Consider the following 20,434-nt stretch of genomic DNA (forward strand, 5'->3'; position numbering starts at 1 on the left):
GGCCAATCGCAGACCATTCAAAGAATCACCTCCGGGTCTTTTTGTGCTTGCAGAATTGCTCTGATCTGCACCTGCGTCGAACGCAACGCTGCTTTGGAAGCAATGGCAATGTTATATCCTGAAGATGATTGCCCTCTATGTGCATTCGCTTCAATTTTATTATGTTTAGAGGCCAATCGCAGACCATTCAAAGAATCACCTCCGGGTCTTTCTGTGCTTGTACAATTGCTCTGATCTGCGCCTGCGTCGAACGCAACGTTGCTTTGGAAGCAATGGCAATGTTATATCCTGAAGATGATTGCCCTCTATGTGCATTCGCTTTAATTTTATTATGTTTAATTTATTGTTGTGATTTTTAATGTGCCACTTTATGCCGAATATATACATTGGCACACAATCTTAGCCTACCAGAGCAAAAGAAACACCAGCCGACGTAGATATAAAAATCTGCTTTAGCCAGTCCGTTCTAGCGCGTCTGCGTGGCATAGATGAAGCTTGTCCGATCTGGGACCCAAGAGTCATGGAAGGCTGCGTTCCAATGTCACCCTCCCGTCACAAAACGAAGTGCGAGTTGGCTGCGGCTGCCACAGCGGTCGAGACAGACGTCCTCGGGACATCACACAACACGGCAAATATCATGGCCAGAGTCATGCTAGCATCCTATTATTATATGTCACATGCATTTGTGTTCTTTGTGCTCACTGCGTACACGCGACACCGCCGATGCCACATTTTCCGTGAAAGGGAGCTTAAAGGACTTGTGGTAATGTCTGGCAGTCTAAGCTTCAGTGCAGCTTATCGCTTAAGACGCAGTGCCACTGACTAAAGAAGATAAGTAGAGATTACACAGCTATCGGGAATAATAGGTTTTCAACTATGGGACAAAATTTTCGCAGCGAGAGAATAAGCCTGCGTGGGGTCCATCACCCAGGCGTTACAGCTTCGCACGCCTCTCATTGTACGATGCTTCTTATGAGTTAGTTATGACCATGCTGTGCAAACCGAATTCTCATCTTAATTGCACTATCAGCTGAACGAAATTATTACTTCCCCGCATCAAGCATTTCAAAGCCTATCAATATAAACAAGAAAAAATGACGCTCTCTGCTGTCATAGACTACATCTTTCAGGTGTAGACACAATTACCGACGACATTAATACAAAATGTCAGATCATCCGAATGATTGTTTTACTACCTTACAAACCTGTATTTTAAATCCGGCGAGACATGTGTGTGCGAACTTTGTAGGTGACGTTTAGAGCAGGGTCGACAGCATGCACGATTTAGTTGGCAACAACAGAACAAATATTTGATTGTTACTAATCCAGTGTTCTAATTCGTGGTCGAAATTGTCTATTTGAAGGCTGTAATCATAAAACTCTCAGCGTTTGATTTTTTTTTATTCGGTAGCGTAGTGGGAGACATCAAAAATGAAAAACCGCCTTTCGAAGCTATTTAACCAACATTTCCCGTAAAACACTTTTGTACATTTATATCGTTACGCAATATGATGGTATAAATATCATACTACGTCTTCAACATAACATAAAAACAGAGTTTGTATGTACGAAAAATATTTCATTACAGTATATTTCATGGATCAGTTTTGTGAAGCATATCACGTGAGGACTGTCCTCAGTCGTAAAGCAGCAATGTTTCTGTTTAATCTTCTAAAACGTGCTGAACGTAGCAAGTTTTCATCTAGCTGCCAGATGCCATCGCAGGTATGAATGGATATCGAGGCGAGGTGTTGCGCAGGCTTGCAGCAAGGACGTAATGCTAGTGACTGTATTTTGACACAAGGGATGCTACGTTTTAGTGTACATGGGCGCATTGATACATCATTTTGTCCTAAATTTAGAGTTTTATTATGAGCGCTGATTTCTTCATCATTGCCCTGTTCCACGAATTTCTGTTAGCCCTCGGTCACAGCCAGGGATGAGGGAGTTTGAGGTTGAGATTTTTGCATGCTACATGTAGGATTAGCCTTGCTGGTTCTGAAGAGATAAAAAGTTGCAAATAGGATGTGCATATACTCTCATCTTCTAGACGATGTTAGCACTTGGCCGACAATAGGTTCCAGATTACATTCACATCTCCAGTGATTCTTCCTTTCGGCTTATGATCAGAAGTTCAGGGGGGGGGGGGGGCGGGAATAGGATTGCTTGGGCTTTGTGCAGTATAGTGCTGCACAATAAACTATTCAGTGGCATTTTATGTGTAGGAGAACCAACATATAGGTTCATTTGTTCGCCGTCGTGGTTGTGTAGTCGTCCCGGCTCTCGACCATTGCGCCCTAGGATGTGTAATGCAGACCAGGCCGCAGCGGATACCTTTCAAAGAACGCGAAAAGCAAGGCGCTTATGTGTTGTGCGATGTCACAGCACATTAAAGAATACCTTATGGTCGAAATTTCCGGAGCTATCTATGGCAACGTATCTCACACATGAGTTGCTTTTGAACGCTAAAGTTGAAGCCCCACAAACTAACCCAAACCATTGCCAATTCGCCGTCTCAGCACGTGAAAAGCTCACAGTTTACATAAGTATCTCAAACCAAGTAATATCGGCATATGTGGGATCCTATCATTAAGAATTTCTTTTTATCAATATAGCAGTATCATCCTCATTAGGGTACCAAAATTATAGAGGGAAGTTGGACCCCTAAAGTGTGATGAGCCGAAAGATATAGCCCGGTTTATTGTAGCTCTCCACTACGGCTTCTCTATCCCCCTCTGTTCTATCACTCTCACCTTTCTCTCTTCATTTAGGGCGTGGTACATATGTCCGGGGAGAATTGCGACAGGTACTGCGCCTTTTCTATCCTGGGAAAAAATTTCCAACGCCGCTGATGCCTACTGTACTAACGCCTCCTAGACATATGGATCTGCTTCTGTATGCTGTGTGGTGCGACGTTCGAGGAAAAAAAATGGCTGAGGCTTCGGCTGGTCAGATGCGAAGCATATTGATTGCTAAACTCGGCTTTCCATGGTTACACTTGGGTAAACTTTTCTTTCCTTGGTCACATCTCCTCTGTCGTGACGTAAGCGTGTCACGCGGTGTGACGTCACCATACCACGTGGTCCGCACGGCGTGCAACCGCAGCCGACGGCGCGAGCTGGATCCCCGTCTCTCCTCTGTCGTGACGTCAGCGTATCACGTGGTGTGACGTAGCATTCTACATTCTTTGCACGGCGTGTAACCGTCACGAAGGGCTGTGGTTTACCTCTAGCAATATGCTTCGCATAATAGCAAATGAAAGGAGCCACACGGACGCCTGGCTCTGATGCCCGGTGAGATCAGCTTGGTATATGCATGGATGGATGGATAACTTTTATATTCCACCCTAAAGGGAATGCCCTTCATTCCCACCGCCGGCACGCAGAATAAATGAACGCAAGATTTTTATTTTCCATCGAAAAGGGGCCCTCCGTTTCCCGCCCCCGGCACGCAAGCCAGAGGTGCGGGGAGGCGGGTTTGGAGGAGCTCCGCTGACTAAGGAATAGTGATGCTATAGTTCTTCAGGGCCTCAGCCGCCAGGCAGAGGGCCTGCAGTTGAACCGCGAGGTCTCCACTTCGCAGGCAAACCTCCCAGGCTTATCTGCCATTATTGTTCATGCCGGCGCCTGAGGAGTCGGCGCATTCCCAAATAATGCTATCTAGTGTGTATTTTTGGCCGCAATTTTTGCATTTCGAAACTTTTTTCTCCCCGGTCTGTGTCACGAAGATCCAGACCGGGGAGGTCATGAATGCCGGCGTCACTAGGAATATCTTCACCATCGGTCGCGCCGCAGTTGGGACAGCTGTCGTTAGGCACGACGCCGCGTCGAATCCCAAAACTATTGGACCTTGAAGGGCCATCAAGTCATCCGGAACGCAGGGAGACCACTCTCAACTCGGTGGACCGAGTTTTCGACGTTTTGGAGCACTTTTGCTCCCTTTTTTACCTTTTATTATTCCTCTCAGATCATGACGAAAAAAAATGTAAAAGAAAGAGAGAGGGAGCCCGGACCAGCAAAACTTTGTCAGGCTTAATCCAATTTAAGATAAAAGAAAAGGAGCTAAACGCCCAAAATAAAAAAAAAATCATTTAGATGAAAAAAAAACATAGACATAAAAATGTAAAAAATGTACATTAAAGATACAAAATGAAACAAAGATCACAACTGCCTAGTTACAATAGATAGATATATGAAATGGAAAAAGGATAAAGAAAGAAAGAAAAAGCGAAAGAAAAGCACAAAAAGATAAAGAAGTCCAGGAAAGAAGGAAGCAGAGAAGAAAATACCCGTGGGTAGCCAGACACTGCAAAAGAAGAGAGAACAGAAATATAAAAATTGTGCATTAAGGATTAGCCAATTCGCAAAAAATATGACTTTAATAACCCATCCGTTGTGGAGCCCTGGCTCAGCCTATCGGCTGAACGCCGGCGTCCCACGGCGGGAAGGCCGCTCCCGGCGAACATGGCAAACGCCAACCAGCAACGCGGCCACGACCCGGAAGGCATGACATGGAAAACCTTGCCGCAGACCAGCCGAGAGCAAGCCTGCAGTGAAAATGTGACCGGGCTTTTGAAGAGCGAGCCCAGAAACTCCTAGCCAGCGCGCAAAGGAAGGCCACGTCAGCACACGGAGACCGCCATGCGTAACCCGACTCAGAACCCGGTGAGCGCGCAAGTGGAGGCCCAACGCAAGTCAGCTGCATGGAAACACAAGTTTCTGAGCAGATTCATAACAGACGACGTGGCGCTGATCATCAAACCACTAACGGCCACAAACTTGAAGAACTTGCAACACGGCGAGTTGGGCCTAGCCCTATGACAGCGAGTCGGGGAGGCCGAAGCAGACAATTTTTACCTCACAGTGTCCCCGGACCAAAACACGATCATAGTGGGCACGTCGAGCATCCATGCTGCAGACAGACTGGTCCGTGACATTGCAATCCGAACGCAAGGGCAAGACCTCTATCTGCGTGGACACGTAAAGCAAAGTGAGGACAACGTGGTACACGGAGTCATCACTATTGCCAATCCAGAGACCACCGAATCCTTGAGAGGGAAGGTGAGAAGCTTTCGCGGAGAGAGTAAAATCCCGGAGATCCGAAAGTTCGGCACTTCGAACAAAGCAAGGGTCACCTTCAAAGGGAAATACAAGCCCAGAGCTGGGCTGTACAACGCGCAAGTTATACTGATAGCCACCTACCGTCGCACAATACCAGCGTGTAACCTGTGTGGCACGGTGGGACATAGGGCAGACGCCTGCCCGACACTGAGGCAAAAAAACTGCGGACTCTGCGGAACGCAAGCTCCGTTTGTGGAGGGAGTGCGGGCCCCTAACGAGTGCAATCCAAAATGTGCGATATGTGACGGCGAACACGCCACAAACTCTAAAGACTGCACTGCGGAATTTCGAAGCAACGAGCAGCAACAATCCAGTAACAAGAACAAGAAAAGAAGAAAAACAAGGAAAAGAAAAAAGGGAGCGAGAATCTCCAGCCCCCTTCGATTAACATGGATTCTAAGCAAAACAAACAAGAGATGAACTGGGCCAGCATGGTCAAGAACGGGAAGCAGCAGGTGAGTGGGGTCGCCCCTCCTCCTGCCAATACTACCTCTCCAGCTACACCAAATTTGGGAGAGATTGAATTACAAAAAAACAGATAGCAGCCCTAAAAGCTCAAATAGAGCTGCTAGCTCGCAAACTAGAAACTGCACTAGCTAAATCTCGGCCGCCTCAGCAAGAGGAGGCGATAGAAAGCGACGCAGAGCCTAGCATGGAAAACAAACTAGAAGCTATGATGAGGAAGATACAGGAATCCATTCCCTCCATAGTATCAGGACAGATAGCGAAAGCGATGACGATTCGCTAGTATGCTAACACAAGGAGACCCACGAATCCAATAACTCACAAGATGCGTAGGGTAATCAGTGAGGGTGAGAAGCTGCAGCAGCTCCCCCTCCAGAATAACAATCTCCAGGCACAACACGGCTGGACGAACTAAGGAGAGTACTATAATTTTAACACAGTGGAATAGCCGAGGCGTTAAATGAAAGACTAAGAGAGCGGACCTTAGGATGCACCTTTCCACGCACGACCATACTCCGGCTGTGGTGGCCGTACAGGAGCAAGGCGGGAACGCGAGCCTCACAAACTACAAAACTTTTCAACTCAACCCCCTAACATGCATCTTCGTGCACAAAAATTTCACAGTAAATTTGATAGATTTGGCATTAGAAGCCAGCTTTTCATACGTGATGGTGACTCTCCTGCCCATAAAAAAGGATGATCTGCGGCTCCACATCCTGAACGTGTACTGCCCACCTAAAGCAAAAAATGTAACCTTCTCCACACTCCTGAGTAGGGCTATCAGGGATGCAGGACGAGATCCGTTACTAATGTTAGGAGATTTCAATGCGCTGCGCAGAGCCTCTCATGGGGCTACAACCGAGAAGACATAAGAGGACGCAAGCTAGCGGAGGCAGCGTCTACATTAGGCCTAACACTACACACCGACCCGGCGTACCCCACGCGAATTGGGAACTCGGAGCAGAGGGACACTTGTCCAGACTTTTCCAAAAAACGCGAGGCGAGTGGAGTGGACGACACGGAGGAAACATTCGGTAGCGATCACTGTCTGATCAGCATGACGATCCGCACTAAACTTCTTACCAGACCGACGGGGCAGACTAGGATGCCGGACTGGGCAAAATTCAGAAAAGAATATAATGTTAGTTCTATCCAGGAGCAATGATACCAAGCCTAGACTAAAAAGCTGCTGACCCGTCTCCGCTCGACGGAAACGCGGGTAAAGTTCTCTGAGGTGGTGACGGATGTGGACACCCACCTCCTCCACCTCTGGGAAGCCAGACGCAGCATGGTTAAATGATGGCGCGGGCAGAAACAACCGCAAGCTAAAAAACCGGATCGCGGCGATAACAAAAGAGGCGGCAGAATATGCGGCGCAACTCGCGGATGCTAACTGCGTAGAAAGGTGCAACGCGGCAGCAAGGCAGATGTCTGGCAAAAACACATGGCCTCTCTTCCGAGCTCTCACAGATCCAACCCAGACGCGCACCGAGTCGCAGAAACGCCTACAGAGAGCAATACACGAATTTCAAGGGCATACGGCCTAGCTAGCGCTGAAGCTCCGAGACCAGTACTTGAGCACGACCCAAGACCCAAGGGGAGAAGCTTGCAGGTACAGTGGAGACGAAAATGTTGAGCAAGATGAACCTTTCAAACTATACGAGCTCAAGGCAGCCCCAGCGAGAATGAAACGCGGGACCGCGCCAGAAGGTATGGGATCACGGTAAAACTCCTAGCAAACCTACCAGAGCACGCGTACCAATCCCTTCTAGAACACTTCAATTCAATCTGGACGGGCGAAGTTCCTCTTCCCACCGAATGGAGGACGGCCCTCATAACTCTCATCCCAAAGGCAGGCAAAGCCATAGATACGGACAACCCCAGGCCCATTTCTCTCACGTCGTGCGTGGGCAAATTGATGGAAACAATGGTCAGAGACAGACTTTCCGAGTATCTTGAAAACACGCGAGTCTTCGTCGACTCGATGTATGGCTTCAGGCCAAATAAATCGGCTCAGGATGTCCTGCTACAGCTTAGCAGAGAAATATTAAATCCGATAGAACATCCGAACGGGGATAAGATAGTGCTGGCCCTAGATCTGAAGGGAGCCTTCGATAATGTGACGCACGAGGCCATCCTGACACACCTTTCGGAGACGGGGTGTGGAAAGAACGCGTTCGAGTATATAAAACGCTTCCTCTCAGACAGACAGGCCTACGTGTGGATCCAGAACGCAGACAACGGTCCCTTTCTATTAGGCACGAGAGGTACACCAAAGGTAGCGGTGCTATCCCCGCTGCTTTTCAACATGGCAATGAAAAATCTCCCGGTCCACATGGAGAAAGTCTCGGGTGTGCAGTACGCGTTGTACGCGGACATCTCCATAGGGGCCACGCGGGGCTCTCTCGGAGAAATGGAGGCCAGTTTGCAGGAGGCAGCCACCGCTGTGAATGAGTACGCGAAATAATGCGGCCTTCAGTGCTCACCAAAAACATCTGAATTCGTACATAATCGTACCTCCAAAAAATGAATAGACAAGATAGAATTGCGACTTGAATCAGAAATAATACCCGAGAGAGAGGAAATTGGAGTACTGGGCCTTTTCATTGCGGTGAGCAGGCGACGCTCTAAACTCTACCACATGTTTTGGGCGTTCCAAGTTACCCCTTCTCTTAGTCCACTCCCCCACCCCTGCGAAGATTGGGAGGCCGCCCTGCAGGACCACTGCCGGAGCGCCAGCAATAGCTGGCTCGCCGCGCTATTACTGCAGCCACGGCCAACAGGACCCTACTAACAGTATTACGCAGGCTTATTTTCCTTCTGATGAAGTCATGACATGTCGTGGCGGTACATCGCGGGCTCCTTGTCGAACCCAACCAGCATTTGAATGAAAGCATCTAAGTTCACCGGCGTTCTATAATTCATTTGCAGGTAAGACATGACCCAGTATCTGTCATTCGCGGAATCCCGCTATCATCCTCACGGTAGACAAGGGGAATTATGAAGGGCGTTTCACTATCCGGGGCGTGCGCAGTTGGTAAAGCGATGGGCTGGGTATCCTAGGGATGGAGGTTCGACTCCCGGTGGAGACAAGGTTTATAAGTTTACTTTTTACTCTCGCTCTCGAAAGCGTGACACACCGGCTGATTGATTTATAGGAAGGGAAAAGCGTGATAACTGTCTCGCTTGTTTTCTGTGGACACCTCAACCGCGCCGTGGGGTGATCATTGAGGTTGGACAGAAGGCCCACCGTTATCTGGAGCAGGCCGGCAGGTTAGGGGGTAACGGGAAGCAACGCGCATGTGATAACCAAATTCCATGGACTCCCAGAGCCTGGGTGCAGCCGGGTATGACGTTTCATGGCCAAGCGGTGGAAGTGTTACTACCCGAGAAGAAATGGCTGTCATACACTAATATATCTGCTCTAATTGTAAATAACCAATTCTGAACGGTACCCGGCTTTGTGGCAAAGAAAACGCTGAAGCATCTTGAACAAAAATCCTAAAGAAGGCTTGGAGGCATTGAACGCATCGTTTCGCATTTCCCTAAGCTATCTTGAATAAATTTACTAGACATTTTAATTAGACATATTATTTTTTTTTCATAATGCAGGTTTGATTCTTTTTACCATGGTGTCTGAAATCTTCCTTGCGTTTCAGTTTTACTGCATTTGTCACCGGGTTCCCTTGTGGTTCCGAGAATGTATTTGTTTCTTGCTTATTGTTTAAGAGCAAGGGTATACCATTCCTGCAGCTGTACGTGTACTAGGTAAACGTGCGTGTTTTCAATAAGGTATACTCTTCTTTTATTTTTGCACAATTCAGAATTGGCTCGCACTTGAGGGTTTTTCTGTGTTGTCACCAGTAGTGGCGATCACGGTAAGTCTCTGTAGCTGATGCAGTTCTGTCTATATTGTCACCGTCAAACAGCCAGAAGGTTAGAAGGTGGGTTTATTCACAGTGACGCAGCCCTGGGACGTGGCAAGGCTGGAGGGAGCTTGAGGGAGGAAGACGAATAATGCCGGGGTCACTAGCGTAGCTAAGGTAAGCTAAAGCGTCGGTAATCCAGTCTTACCGCATGACGGCGTCAAAAGAATGATTACGAATGCGGCATTACTCCCCCTTTTTCGAAGGCGCCGTCCTCGGCGCTAACCGTTGGCGATCCGAGCAAAAAGGAACATCGGTAATGTCGGGTAGCTGGGGAGAACGGGCGGCTAACGCGCATGGTAGGGCTTCATTTGTGCAATGTGTGCCACTTCGGGCGTTGGCCGCCGAGAGGAATGGACAGTTCCCTGGAAAAGAACTTCGTAGTTCACTTCGATGAGTTGACGGACTACCTCATACGGGCCGAAGTATTGCCGAAGCAGCTTTTCAGACCATCTTCTTACACGGATTGGGCTCCACACCCAAACTTGTTCTCCGGGCTCCTACCAGTAGGTTATACCGCTGAGCGTCTTGCTGGCGCCGGATACACTGTCGCGTAAGTTGGCGGGCGGTCTCGGCATTCAGAACGAATTAACCAGCACCCAAGACTACGAGATTAACACTATCAGGAAGCAGCATTGCGTCAAGCATAGTCATGGCTTCGCGGCCGTGGACTAAGCCAAACGGAGTGAAATGCGTTGTTTCTTGCGGCGCAGTAATATACGCGAATTTGACATACGGAGGTATTGCATCCCAGTTGCGATGGTCCTCGTCGACATACCTTGAAATCTTATCGGCTATCGTCTTATTAAGCCGTTCGGTGAGTCCATTTGTTTGCGGGTGATAAGCGGTTGTCCTTCGGTGGCTTGTGCCACTGAGTCGCATAACCTCCTGCGTAAGTGCATTGTGAAAGCCGTTCCCCTGTCAATTATAAGGATTGCGGGTGCACCGTGACGAAGTACAGTGCTCTGCATAAAAAGGTCGAAAGTTCAGCAGAGGTTCCGCGGGGAAGAGCTTTTGTTCCACGGTATCGACTGAGATAGTCGGTGGCGACCACAATGCTCCAATTACAGAGAGAGAACTCAGGAAACAGGCCGAGTAAATTCATGCCAACCTGTTGGAACGGGAGTTGTGGCGGATCAATAGGTTATAGCAGTCCGGCTGGCTTAGTCGGCGGCGTCGTTTGACGTTGGCACTCCCGGCAAGTTTTGACGTAGCGCTTGACCACCGCATTGAGCTTAGGCCAATAATACTTCTGGCGTATGGAAAAACCCAGGTGCCCAGAAGAGGGGTCGTCGTGGGACGCCAGCAGGACTTCGTCGCGAATTGCCTTAGTTACGACGAGAAGGTAATTACCTTTTGTCGTCCCGTAGCTCTTCTTGTACAGGATCCCGTCTCGTAAACAGAACGAAGATGATCCGTACGAGGAGATTCGGGAAGGCGTCGTATTATACCCTTCTATATACTCAATGAGATGCCGTAGTTCACGGTCGTTTCTATGTTGTTGAGCAAAAGAGTCCGTGAAGATAGCTCCAAGAAAAAGAGAATCGTCGTCGAACTCAGTGCTGTTATGCTGAAGATGCGCTCGGGAGAAACAGTGCTGCTTGCCTATTTATAGACGATGGTAGCATCAAATTCTCAAGTTGAAGGCTCCAGCATGCTAGCCACCTGAAGGATCTTTGAGGCTCGTCAACCAACAGAGAGAGTTGTGATTGCTCACTAATCGGAACGGCTGGCCATACAAGTAGGGACGAGATTTTTTCACAGCTCACACAATAGCAAGACACTCCTTTTTAGTAATAGAATAGTTCACCTCGGACCGGGATAAGGTGCGGCTTGCGTATGCGATTACGCGTTCCACACCATCCTTCCACTGTACAAGGACGGCTCCAAGGCAGTGTTGCCAATTTAGCTACTTTGTAGCTAGATTTAGCTACTTTTGGACTCAACTAGCTACCAAGAAGCTTAGTTTAGCTACAAGTAGCTGTTTTAGCTCCTTGCTTCAAATCTAGCTACAAATCTAGCTATTTTGGTGAAATCTGGCTTAAATTTGGCTAAATTTCAGAAAATTACTATTCTGGCGTGAAAACTTTTCTCATAGACGCTAGACATGATGAAACTGACGTCAGGCACACAGCGCCATCTGGTAGTTTTTAAACAAGACGCAGACCAGACAAAGATATCTTGAGAGAAAGAAGGAAACACCTGAAAAGAGTGAGGAGGATGCAATACAAGGCGCCACTTGGAGGGTGTTGACTGTTGAGACTCGCCGCCTCTGCCTCCATGAAGCACAGTGCTGCCATGGAGCTTCCTCCATGTCTGCCTCAGCGGGAAAAAGAAAAAAATGCTCAAAAGTAAAGAGGCGAGGCGATGCGGCTGATGCGCCGGCGCAGCTTCTGAGTGGTGTCGCCTATCGCGCAGCGCTCCGATGAGCATCGAAGTCGCATGTGTGTACAAATCCCTATTAAACTCCCTGCGCGGCGAACATACGGCGCCTGGAATCGACTGTCTGATTCGACTCTCTTTGCGGATCATGCGCGGTCGGCGTCGAGCGGATGAAAGAGACCAAGAGGCCCACCGGTCCGAGTTACGCCGAGTAGCGGACTGAAGATATCGCCTGGACAGTCATTAAACCTTTCATAACTCTCCGTTCATAGGCCTCTGTGTACGCGCAAAAAGTAGATAAAAGTCCAGTCATTGCGTGTTTACAGAGGAGTGATGCATTCGCAGCTCGTCTAGGTCTGCCTAAATTATCAGAATCGAAACCTGGGCACATTTATCATTCGTTATTCGTTAGTTAGCACTTGTCACTTGTCATGCGTAGCCGCCTGTAGGAAACCATGTCTTGAAAGCTGTGTTTAATTTTTACAATAATAGGGCTACCAGTAAATGTGTTATATATCCAAAATATAAATAAAAATTCCTGGGAAAAAATCTAGCTACTTTTAGCTCCTTGCTAGATTTTTTAGCTACTTTTAGCTACTTTCACGTTGCCATCTAGCTACTTTTGCTCACCGACATTTGGCAACACTGCTCCAAGGCAGGCGTTACATGCATCTGTGTGTAGTTCTGTGTCGGCTTGTTCGTCGAAGTGACCAAGTATAGGTGCCCTTTATAGATGTGTTCGTAGTTTCTCAAAGGACCACTGTTCCCCTTGACCCCAACAGAACACTTCGTTCTCTTTTAGCGAGGCGAGTTAGAGGCTCAGCTATCCGCGAGTTCTTCACAAAACGCCGGTAGTAGGCACAAAGACCCAGAAGACGACGTGCGCTTCGCTTGTCGGTTGGAATGGGGAAAGCAGCTATGGCGACTGTCTTGTCGGGATCTGCGCTAGCGCCCTTGGCACTCACAATGTGGCCCAGAAACTTCAGCTCTTGGTAAGCGAAATGTCACATTTCAGGCTTAATGTACAGACTGGATTGACGAATGCCTTCGAAAACGGTGAGCAGGCGCCTCAGGTGTTCCTCAAGCGTGTCGGAAAAAATTACGTCATCCAGGTACACCAGGCAAGACTGCCATTTTAGGCAGAAAGCACAGTGTCCATCATCTGCTGGAAGGTTGCAGGAGCCAAGCATAGCCCGAAAGAGAGCACATTGAGTTCGAACAAACCGTCCGGGGTAATAAAGGCGGTTTTCTCCTGGTCGCGTTCATCTACCTCTATTTGCCAATAACCACTGCGTAAATCGAACGATGAGAAATATTTCGCGTGGCGCAGACTGTCTAGGGAGTCATTAATTCGGGGTAGAGGACAACCGTATTTTTTTGGTAACCTTTTTTAAACGGCGATAATCAACGCAGAACCATAGGGTCCCATCTTTTATCGCCACTAGGACAACAGGCGATGCCCATGGGCTCCTTGACGGCTGGATCAAGTCGTCCCTGAGCATTTCCTGAACTTGCCGGCGAATTGCATCCCGCTCCTTTAGAGGCCAGACAAGGACACTGACGTAATGGTCTCTGGTTGTCGTCGACTATAATTCGATGCTTTGTGAGTAGTGTCTGTCTAACCCTTAAGGTCTTTGCAAAACAGTCCCGGAAATAGTTGATAATGATCTATAGGCAGCGTTTCTGATTAGGCAGGAGGTCCAGGTTGATGTCAGCTTTAAGTGGAGTAGTCGGCGTTTCTACTGAGTCCGTTATTTCGTATAACGCGTACTGCCCTGCGCATCCCGGGAATTATTCAAAATACGCAATCGTTGATTTCCTCGCCAAACATCGCGGTCCACAACCGACCAAAAGCTCGGTTCGCCTCTCCTTTAGGTTCAATAAGTCCTTAAGCTACACAGAGTTGTCGACCCAGAAGCAGCGACATGTTGGGTTCGGCAATGACACGATTTCTATGGCTGCTATCGCACTCTACAGTCACAGACGTGCTGGATCTTGATGGTATCTCAACGTGATCGTCACAGACTAGCAGCTCTGGTATTTGTTGCTGGGGTTCGGCGTCAAGAGTGTGGTGGGCGGGAAACGACACGATTAGGTCCTTAAATTCGATCACAGCGCCATAGATCTATTATTAGATCTTTGGAGCACTCCATAGTATTAGATCTTTGGAGCACTCGGAGAGCACAGCGGACCCTCAGAGAGGTACAGACACCAATCGGTGTCACCACATGGCCGCCAGCTGTCCGGATCTGCCATCCAGTCTAAGGCGTCAAAACCTTTCTGAGGGTCGTGGCTAGCCGGCTGCTCATTACCGAAAAATCAGCACCAGTATCCACGAGTGCATTCACGTTGCGGTTGTCAGCGGTTGCTGTAATTTCGGCGGAAACCAATCTTTTGCAGCTCGTTGGTAGGCTCGTCGAGTCGAGTCGCCGTCGGTCAGCACGTTCCGGTAAATCGTCGGGTGGAGGCTCTTGACTCTCTACAGCTGCGCGCGGCCCTACCCTTAGAGACGCCATCTTTAGTTTTCTCGCCGTGGGGACGTGCCTCTGAACTGGCCAGAGGTTGACAGGCGGTTGGGAGAAGAGAACCTTTTTAAAGACGGTGATCGGGACTGGCGTCCTTGTGCAGACGAGGGCTACACGTTAGCGGCCAAGTAGTGCTCGATCTCCTGCGGTCGCTCACCGTAGCGCGGTCGAGGTGTTTCGGGAAAAACACCCCTGAGATCCACCTGTCGGTAGGGGAAGTCACGCCGAACGGGGCCAAGTTCCCACCAGTGGTAGCGCAATGGCGGTTGTTTCGCGTTCGCCACAAGTGTGTCGTACGGATGGCGGGCCTGAATTCCTGTTGTTGGACGGGCACAGCTGGAACTTGGTACTGCGCAGAAGGTAAAAAAGCAACAGAAGGAGTGGCTTGTGGCACAGGCGCAGGTTTTTGTAATACCTCGCTTTAAGTTATCATGTAGGGCTCCGGTTGCGGCTACTGGAGGTGGCTGCACCACTAGCCGGATTTCATCCCTAACCACGTCCGCTACTGCAGCTGCGCTTGCCTGGAAAGCTTTGAAGGGTAGTTTCTAGAGCTGGATTTCATCCCTGACCACGTCCGGCAGTTTCATCCCTGGATGAAACCGTCCGGATTTCATCCCTGACCACGGTAAGGGCAGTTTCTGGAGCTCTTCACGCACTACGCTCCGCACGAACTCGCGAAGTTCCTCAGGGGGCAGCGACGTAGGCGGTCAGTGATGGGCGGTTGCTACAGAAGCAAGTCGGCCACATTTCGCGCTCCGCTCTTGCAAGGAGCGCTCCATACCCGTTGCCTCTCGTAAATTCTGCCACAGTTGTCGGGGGGTTGCGGACACGTCCGGCAAACAACTGCTCCTTTACACCCCGCATTAAGTAGCGCAACATCTTGGCCTCGGGCATAGCTGGATCAGCCCGACTGAAGAGTCGCGTCATGTCTTCAATGAACATGGCAACAATTTCATTTTGCTGCTGCGATCTTGACTGCAGGACGAGCTCGGCTCTCTCTTTTCTCTCGTTGGTACGAAATGTCGCCAACAACTCAGGGCGAAAAGCTTCCCAGGTAGTGAAAGAAGCTTCGTGATTTTCGTACCACACTTTGGCCGAATGCAGCAATGTGAAGTCGACGTTTTATAGCTTACGCTCACCGTCCCACTGGTTGAAGCGCGCCACATGATCGAAACTGGCCAACCAGTCTTCAACGTCCTCGAAACTATCACCATGGAACGAAGGCGGTGGCCGAGAAGTGTGTGTAAGACAAACGGTGGTGCCGCTCCAGCCTTTTGAGGAGGATGGCTACCCGAGGTAGGCGTCCTCGCTCTCAGGGGTGTTCTTACGCCGCTGAACTCAGAATGTAGGGCTCGCAGACGACGACTCGCCTTGTGGACAGGTGTTGTGTCCACGCACTCGGAACTGGTTTCAAAGGTGCCTTCGAAGTCAGCGTTCATGGGACGATGTTCGGTCTCTAACATGCTGAGTCAGCTTAAGCTAGAACCCCTTAAAGTACGCCGTCAGGTCTCTAAGCTGGAATTCTTTCACATGCTGTATAACAACAAGTCTGGTTTGTCATGTGATACCTATATTTTTGCTGCTCCCCAGAGATCTAGTAGACTGAACCACTCCAAAGTAGTAAGCCCATAAATCGCCCGGACCAAAGTTTACCAGCATTCATACTTTCCCCTCACAACAAATCAGTGGAACCGTTTGCCTCAATTTATTGTTGAATGCACCAATGGAATATGTTTGCTGAACTGTTATTGCAGAACATGTAACCCCTCTCCTGCTTGGGCAGCGCTGCTGCCTGCAGTATTTGGACATAAATAAATAATACCAGGCGGCTCCACCAAATGTCACCATCAAACAGCCAGAAGGTTAGAAAGTGGGTTTATCCACAGCGACGCGGCGCTAGGACGTGGCAAGGCTGGAGTGAGCTCGAGAGAGGATGACGAAGGATGCCGGGGCCACTAGCGTGACTAAGGCCAGCTAAAGCATCGGTAATCTAGTTTGACCGCATGACGGCGCCAGAAGAATGATTAGGAATGCGGCAATATACAGCCTAGCGCTTTTTTTGTATTGCTCTTACATTTGCTTACAGCCGCACGAATATCTTTGGCGTCATATATTTCCCTACTGTTTTTCGTGAGCGATGAATTAGGCATATTACATTCCAATCATTTTTATGCCTGAAGTTTGTGTTTTTGAACACTGCCTAATAATACTGGCAAATATACTTGTAACAGAACCGCGCTTCAACACTCTTTAGATATCCAAAAGTTTCCTGAACGACTATACCCAGAACAAAGCGTATAGAGTTTTTCACCTTCGATCTTTGCTGAGGTTTGCTAAGATTGCTGTTTTTTTACATCTGAAGTGCAAAGGCGTATATACCGCGGCATCGTAACAGCAGTAATGCTACCACACTTCTGACATTATGTTTGCATTATTTTTTATATAATACTTTAGTATACGTACATGGGGGACAATTTAAATGACAACACGTCTTGTTTTTCATTTCTCGAGTTTTCCTCTACAGCGTTCTCATAGCAAGAGTCTGTCTTTTTAGGACGGTAATCCCGACAATTCAAAGCCGAATTATTCCTTTCCATTGGTACTGTTAAACTTTGTAAACGTTTTCCCAATTTGTAATAATTTTCTGCTCTAATTACATTATATATTTCAAAAACCCTCCTACTAAACAGCTGCGCAGCATTTTTTGTGCTTGAGCAGTAGCCGTTTATTCGCCTTCCTGATGCTTTTCTTTTTAAATCATCAAAATAGGTTCCCTGAGATATTGGTAGAATTTTTTTTCCTACACTATCTCTGCCGTACGCTTCCTGAGTCGACATGAATAGTCTGTATCGCTTAGCTTCTCTTTGCGTTCATAGAAAGTCAAACTGATAACTATACAGCGCTGCGATTATTACTTACCCTTGTATTTTTGACCGCCCAAATTCATCACATTAGGCCGGTCCAGCAACTGGTTTCCTTTGCAGAATTTATTCATGCTTTCCAAATTGTTCAGCAAGACCACATCCATAAAGTTCACTTTTATTCTGCAAAGAAACTGAATTTTAGTGCAATAATGTTTTACATGAAGTTATATTTCATTACATTTTGTTTATTTAAACTTAGTTGCCTTTCAGGAATGTGTTACTAATCATATTGAACGAATAAGTAACCGTTCAGCACAACTTTGCGGATGAATCGATTATTTACACTTGAGTAAAACGCGAAAAACAGTTCTAATGATTGTGCACATATACATCACTCTGCAAATGATAACAGAAATTTTAATTTTTCTGATTGATTTCAGGGCAACTTTTGAAACAATGCTAACACTGCCATTTCCGCATAGACACCAAGTCTCGTGCTGAAGCATATGTCATTCTCCGCGATTGGAAAAAGCATTGTAATTAAGTAACATAAAACAAAATTGACAACATAAAACGGGAGGCTGCGTCTCCTAGCCTGAGTACGACATGTAATGTGTACGCTGGTTGAAATGCGGGCTAATAGATTAAGGTTGCCTCCGAACTGTTCACTCTAATTGGATTTAGCAAGAATCCCATCATCCTTCACTCTTTCTATTGCAAATCTTGTTTGAAAAGTCGTCAACAAAAATATTTCCGTGCTACGTTTATTACGATACTTCATCAACTCAACGATCTGAAGTCGGGAACAACACAAAGTCAAGTTTAGCAAATTAGGCAAACTAAACTCTAATTGCATTATCTAGTGGCTGACTACACAGAGCAGAGAAATGTCGGTATCTGCGATGGAACAACACATTGCACACTGCTGATTCACGAGTCTGAAATAAATATAATACTAGAATTGAAACGTGCTCCTCAGCCTCCGAAGAAAAAAAAAAGCTTGTTCGAGATCCCCAACTGACATTCGACACATCGTGATGCAGCTGAATCAAAGCTGGCAGATGTCCATCAAAACGAACTAATCTGAGTGACCGATTGCTTTGTGTGAAGGCAGCATGTCCCGATAAAGTGCGGCAAAGGCTGCAAGCTTATAAGCGGCTGCCTGCTCTATTGTTACATGGCATGAACTTTCATCTCTTCCTCCGCCGTAAAAGAAATAAAAAAGAACCGGTCATTACACGATGCAGTTTTTCTCGCACGATGGGGCGAGGAAGGAAAATGCGCGATTATGGTAACCTCTAAAAACGGAGACTATAGTCAGCAGAGCATAGCACTAGCTAGCACAGCAATTTCACCGAGTTTGGAAGTGGAAGGGGTCAACTTTTCCAACTCGCGCAAATAAAAATCAACGCATTGACTTGAGCTTTAACCTCAAGAGGCTTTTTCAATATATCATATGGCATTCCTTCCTTGGCTTCAAAGGCTACATTGGCAGTAATCACTTATATGTGTTTTAGGAATCTAGTGAGGAACTTCAGATAATTAGTTACTTAAAGATCTTAGTCTTATAGCAACTAGTGTCCGTCTTGGCTGACAGTTCGTTCGTTCAAAAACTTTTACGACTCAATTTTCTCTCCTTGATAATTAAAAGTGCTTCCATAGTGACTTGCTGAAACATTTAGCAGCCAACTACTTCAGATATGCACTATTCTCTGAGCTAGCTTCACAGCCTGGCTAAAAAGCATTGTGCAAAGAAATTTGCGGAAAAAATCCTTCAAAGCCTGATTGGTTTTTGAACATTACGCCATCGCGAACTAAACTATACCATTTCACATGGTGGCAAAAATGACATGCAGGTTCAAGCTACGGGATGTTTCTACCAGAATTATGGCCAAACATTAAGCAATGAAAGAAGTTCCGCATCTGTGAGAGGAAAAAAAATGATACATGTAGCAGCAAAAATAAATCCCTTGGAGCTACAAGCGCTCCTAAAGGACTTTGCTAATTCATTGTCAATAGGTCAGCATTTATGTGATTAAAAACCGCGAAACATCCGTACATTTTTTCAGCATCACCTCTGAATACCGGCCTCAACTTTTGGCGTATGTTTGGCGCGAAAGTCGAAAGAGATACTGAATATGCCTACTATAGGGAGTCCGCATTTTTTTGCAGAAAACATTACGAAGGGCTTTAGTGTCTAAAGTAGTGAAAGGCAAAAGCCTAAGTGCCGCATTCTTCTACGCAACAGGCACTAAATAGGTAAAAAGTATTAATTATTCATTAGTTATTTAGGTAAATTGCTAATTACCGGGTTAGTAAATAAGTACGAAAATAAATAGTTATTAGGTAGTTAATTATTTATTGTTATGTAGCACCAAAATAAATGATTAGTTATCAATTGCTAATAATGATTCATCATTAGTACTTGATCACTGATTGACATAAGGCCATATAAGGCACGAATTCGCGCATATTGTGAAAGTTCTCTGTGATTGGTCGAGACCTCTATGGCATCATCCCGCCTCGGCCAAACACATCTTGTCCACGACAGGATGAGCCATTAAAGCCTTTCACCTTAAACTATTTCAGGCCTGTTCCCTTGGTCAGACGGGAACACGGCGCATTGTCGGACTGCAAATACAATACCGTTCTATGGACATATGAAACCTCGACTAAGGAAGACACTATACAAACAAACCTCGACTAAGGAAGACACTATACAAACAACGTTTTACTTCCACATGACTATGATTAGTTTTAGCATGGGTTGGGTCTTGTTTACTCTGAATTCTGTCATTTTAGGTGCCTTTTCAAACAGAATTTGGCACAGTGGACCACTGGACGGGAATCCTCTGCTCTCCGTGCGTATAAAAGCAAGACATGCATTCCACACTTACCCCCCTTAGATGCGGCTGCGCAATTCAAATGCCTGCTAATCCACTGACATGATACGTTTTTGCACCCTGAGCGCGGTTCTTTATTCATTTTTGTCCTTGCTGACTTACTGTGTCAAAGATATACAGCAATGAAAAAAGGATAAGACGGTGAAATTGAATTAAAAGACTCTTCTGGAGTTTCAACAGCACCGCAAGAGCGCCACCCTTGAGCCCTTTCCACTGCCTCCTAAGTAGGGGGCCCTCTATAACTATAAG

At 47.1% G+C, this 20,434-nt stretch overlaps 1 protein-coding gene across 1 annotated transcript in view; it reads right to left on the reverse strand.

Moving 5' to 3' along the window:
* LOC146177102 (cytochrome P450 2C23-like) overlaps nt 1–20,434 on the reverse strand; it is a 67,933-nt gene that overhangs the window by 33,146 nt on the left and 14,353 nt on the right. The window contains exon 3 of the mRNA XM_084581092.1: nt 17,338–17,462. Coding sequence (XP_084437218.1) covers nt 17,338–17,462 — 125 coding nt within the window. The remainder of the gene's footprint in view (nt 1–17,337; nt 17,463–20,434) is intronic.

This window comes from Amblyomma maculatum, chromosome 10 (genome assembly GCF_055883805.1).
Source record: "Amblyomma maculatum isolate TAMU_Amacu chromosome 10, ASM5588380v1, whole genome shotgun sequence".
NCBI classification, from domain to species: Eukaryota; Metazoa; Arthropoda; class Arachnida; order Ixodida; family Ixodidae; genus Amblyomma; species Amblyomma maculatum.